A 4600-nucleotide genomic window follows, 5' to 3' on the forward strand; every position below is an offset into this window, starting at 1 on the left:
TTTTTTTTTTTTTTTTTTTTTTTTTTTGCCAAATTAAACAAAATACCCTTATAACTTTGGGATAGGTTTCAATTATGCCTCTATACTCTATGCTTTCAAATTTGTTCAACAAGTACCCTTGAACTTTGAAATTTTTCCAGAGATATCTTTGTTGTTAAAATAAAGGAAGGAAATTGACATAAGAGCTAGTGTGTAAAGAAATTTGTCTGATATTGTTTACTAAATGTGAATGATGTTATGCATGTCTTCCAAGTTTTACATATTAGCCACCAAGTCAATATCTTCCAGTTTTAACGAAAAACTCACAAATGGTATTCTTAAAAACAATTGAAACTTAAGGTATTTTGCATACTTTAACTTTCTTTTTAGTGTATGTGTTGCCTGCAGTTGAAAAGTGGAGGTGAGATAAGGAAAACCACCACTGAACAACTTCCTAATGTAATTAATGTGATTATACAAATGATGGAGCAGATCATGAGAATAAGTGATCACTGTAGACGGATTGACAAGAACTAAAATACCAATCAATGATTAGATTGGCTTTTCTTTTTCTTATTTGAATGATGATAGGGAAAAAAGAAAAAATACATACAACTTTTTCTTCATTTCCTTCTAATGAGAGGTGAACTTCTGTCGAAGTAAATGAAGCATTGTTAGTTCCCATCTCCCTGAAATGGAGAAAAAGAGCTACCTTAATGAGCCTAGCCATACTTATTGTAAATATTTCAAAGATCGCATGCAAAAGTACAATGACATGATATACATAAATAAATAAATATATTAAAACACATACCAATCAGATGACCACTTGAGTTCAGTATTATTCTGGAAACCAGCAGTTATGTTATTTGTATCTGTAACATCACAGACATTCATTCTCCAATTTGGGAAATGAAAAAAAGAATATCTAAAATCTAAAAGAAGGAAGATTTGAAATACCAGATTTAGTTCCATCAGATTTTGAAGAAAGATCACATATCAGGGAAACGCAAGAGATGGAAATAGGGATCTGAAGAGGGTTTTTAAATACGATATTCACTTTCACAGGTTCTGTCAAAAAAAAAAACAAAAAAAAAAAAAAGAAAGAGATCAATATCATATATCGCCATATACAAATCTCTTATAAAGTTCGTTTATTCCAGATGGTATAAACATGCTTCACATGATAGCTACTATCTGATGTTTCAATCATGTCTTGCCAATACGACTATATCACTGCAAAGACACTGTATAAACGCTACTAAAGAGAGGTATTCAACACAGAATTCAGTAGCGTTTTCCAGCAAGCAAAAAGTATTTCAAACTAGTGAAGTTTGCATGAAGTTGAAGCTAAGTTTTCTCATTATAATGATAACTAAACTGGTGCTGGCAATTTTATCTGTTCAAAAAAGGCAGGATGTGACAGCTTTATCCAACCAGTAGTATACTCCAATATTTCAGACATTTCATAGAATCAGAAAGGTGAACTCTCGGTTTCAAGACATTTCATAGAATCAGAAAATTAAATCAATGAATGGTTTCATATCTTGTTCTTTTATAACGAAAAAAAAAATCTCATTGATATATAAAAAGGAAGACGTTCAAAGGATACAAATTTCCAAAGGGGTAAAAAAGAAAATAGAAATAGAAAACAGAACAAGATCTTGAAACAGTTTCAATCAAAAGAGAATGACAAAGAAACAAAGAAAACCCATCAAACCAAAGTTCGGCTCCAAAGAAACTTCGAACACAACCACAATAGCCAACCAAAAAGATCTAATAAACCAACTGAAACCCACAAAGGCAACTACATGAAGATCTACAAAATGATGATGTTGAAACAAAGAACCATCCGTCTGGAAACCAAATGACAACAGGTCGAAAAAGCAAACAGTCAACTAACGAGTAACATTGGTAGTGAAACTTCTAACTACCAAGTTGACAGGCATACTTACCTCGGGCAACACACCCCCGCTTTAAAAAATTACCACAGTAGCTAAGTGCTATCATAAAATAATTACATTAACACGCGATTATTTTTTTTAATGAGACATGCTGTGATCATATCTTGGATGTTATGTCAAATAATAGCGGCAATGTTGGAAAAGATGTCACGGTAACATGATTGCCGATGGCCATCTAGCTGGAGATGTGCTACACTTACTACATACCTCCTGCCACACAGATATTTGATTCTTTATACTTTTTCGACATAATCTTTGACTGTAACTCCAACCAATTTGTCCTTCCTGATGATAACGATGGAATCATGTCCTCCTCCAATGAGCGCCATACGCTTTCTCGAACATTAGCCTGCAATGTTTCAGAATATGTCAATGAGCTAGATTAAAGGAGATAATAACATAAGCTACAAGAATCATCAACGACGCAGTGCACTTTCATTAACCTTATTGGAAGTCTTGTTTTCACAAAAAAGAAATAAAAAATGGGAATATACCAAATAACAAGAAAACTGTTACCAGTAAATGTTTCATTATGCCCTGTTGGAGCGAGAAAGAGCATTTATTTCAAATGGAATGCAAGGAAATGGGAGGACCTAAAGAGGAGAGGGATAGAGAGGTGGACTGCAAGAAAGTTGGTTTGAGTAGGCTTCCATAACCAAAAACTAACTGTAAATACACTTACAGCCGTAGGTGATGCATAAGTTCGATGATCATCAAAGATGACCTTTAATGATGAAATGCTGATCTTGGGCAATGGTAGTTTTAACACCTTGACTGTCTTTCCTGCCTTCTGCAAGATCAAATCAGTTTTTTTAAAAAAATAATAATTCAATAATTGGAAGAAACAGTGTCAAAATTATCAATGTAATTAGAAATTACCAAATGTAAAGCCATTGCTCCATTAAATTCAAAATTGGAAAAGGCCAGATGAAAATTAGACTACCATAATATAACGTTAATAGACGGCTACTGGCTAATTAAATCTTCTATATACTTCAATTACAAAGAATCTCTGCACTACCTCGTTCCTTTCTGATAAGAAACAAAGACACATGTAGAACAATAAAACCTTAGAGAACAGCTTGAAAACCTTAGGGACAAGGGGTCCCCGAAGCCTTGAAAGAGAAATCAAACAAATAACCCTAATATAAGTGGATGAGAAATAAGGGAACATGAGCCTCGACCTTGTCCCAATTGTATTGTTAAATGAAGCAGACTCATTGTCATGGCTTCCCAGCGTTGATGGGGTTTTCTTTATAAAAACTTTGATGTTGGACATAGGGGAAAAAGTAGAAGCAATCCCACGTTAGCAAATACAGTTTGAGGGAAGACCAATTTACCATGCATTATAGACATGAAAATATCATGGAAAGTTTTGCACCATTCAGAAGTGTGCAAAGACCACCATAATAGTTTGCATACCTGTATCTTATAAAATTAAGAAAGGATCTACAAAATAGTCATTTTCAGGAAGCATGGATCTATTAAGCTACTCAAAATCGTGATATAAACGCTGCTCAATAGCTTAATAACTAACACTCCAACTTCAATGATCAGTAAATCTTGTACACATGTAGTATGGCATAATGACTCCAAAAACCGCATGCCATACGGTTGCCAAAGACTGAAAAAACAGTAATAGCTGAGAGATAAATAAAGTAACTAGCACAATGAGGCACCTGAATAATTTTAAGAAAATCCTTTAGAAACAATTCCTGCGTTGCCTTTGACTGATGATTACAGTCGAGAATTTCCAGCATTTGAGTAACAGCAACGTCATATAGACCAAGCGAAGCATACCACCTATAAAAGATAACTTTATATAAGAAATCATATACTTGATACATGTCATGATATCAGTGGAGAAACTTAAGTAAACTATAGCTTCATCAGAGTTAAATTAAAATACAATCTAGAGTTTTCAAAAAAAATAAAAACTCACTGTCCAATATGGAAATGTACATGATCTTTGATGTGGCTCCATTCTGTTCCTTTAAAAACAGCAATTGCATTTCTATATGTACGAATTGCATGGTAAATCTGATAACGCAAATGTCAGTGGCTCCCTTAATAAATCTTTGAAATATTAAACAAGCCGCATTACTTGTCAAATATTTGGATAATGAAATATACGTACTTGATCCATTCTTTTGTAACGATCACCAGAGAGAACAAGATGAAATCCATATTTGCGTATCAAAGGAGGTTTAGAAAGCAGGTAACAGTAAGATGCTTGCTCAAGCATGACAGCTGAATGTAAAGGTTCCTAACAGATTTAAAAAGAAAAAGAAAGAAAAAGCTAAGAGGCAAAAATATGTTTGATATTGGTATCAAGGTATTTACAACCTACCTCATTACAAATACGGAAATAAACAGCAGCAGCCTCTCTGTATTGCTCTCTTGCCTTCAACATCTCTGCTGACCAAAGACCACAGCGTGTTGCATTTAGGTGACCAGACGGGCCCATTTTCTGCATGAACATAAGCTCAATTATCTAGCACAAATTTTACAGACCTAAAAATTACAGCAAATTCAAAGATTATTAGGAAAACATCAACCAAACAGACAGCATTAATATATATATATATATATATATATATATATATATTTTTTTTTTTTTTTTTTTTTTTTTTTTTTTTTTTTTTTTTTTTTTTTTT

General features: G+C 33.3%; 1 protein-coding gene across 6 annotated transcripts in view; it reads right to left on the bottom strand.

Annotated features, from left to right (window-relative positions):
• LOC111441825 (trafficking protein particle complex subunit 8-like) overlaps window positions 1-4600 on the bottom strand; it is a 21849-nt gene that overhangs the window by 5449 nt on the left and 11800 nt on the right. For 5 of the 6 annotated variants that reach the window (XM_023078963.1, XM_023078965.1, XM_023078961.1 and 2 more), the window contains 9 exons: window positions 4294-4413; window positions 4081-4209; window positions 3886-3983; window positions 3623-3746; window positions 2626-2733; window positions 2151-2292; window positions 940-1050; window positions 794-854; window positions 593-668 (listed from right to left, as the gene is read on the bottom strand). In XM_023078963.1, the coding sequence (XP_022934731.1) occupies window positions 593-668; window positions 794-854; window positions 940-1050; window positions 2151-2292; window positions 2626-2733; window positions 3623-3746; window positions 3886-3983; window positions 4081-4209; window positions 4294-4413 (969 nt within the window). The remainder of the gene's footprint in view (window positions 1-592; window positions 669-793; window positions 855-939; window positions 1051-2150; window positions 2293-2625; window positions 2734-3622; window positions 3747-3885; window positions 3984-4080; window positions 4210-4293; window positions 4414-4600) is intronic. The other variant, XM_023078962.1, reaches the window with a different exon arrangement.

This window comes from Cucurbita moschata, unplaced genomic scaffold (assembly GCF_002738365.1).
Source record: "Cucurbita moschata cultivar Rifu unplaced genomic scaffold, Cmos_1.0 Cmo_Scf00004, whole genome shotgun sequence".
Lineage (NCBI taxonomy): Eukaryota > Viridiplantae > Streptophyta > Magnoliopsida > Cucurbitales > Cucurbitaceae > Cucurbita > Cucurbita moschata.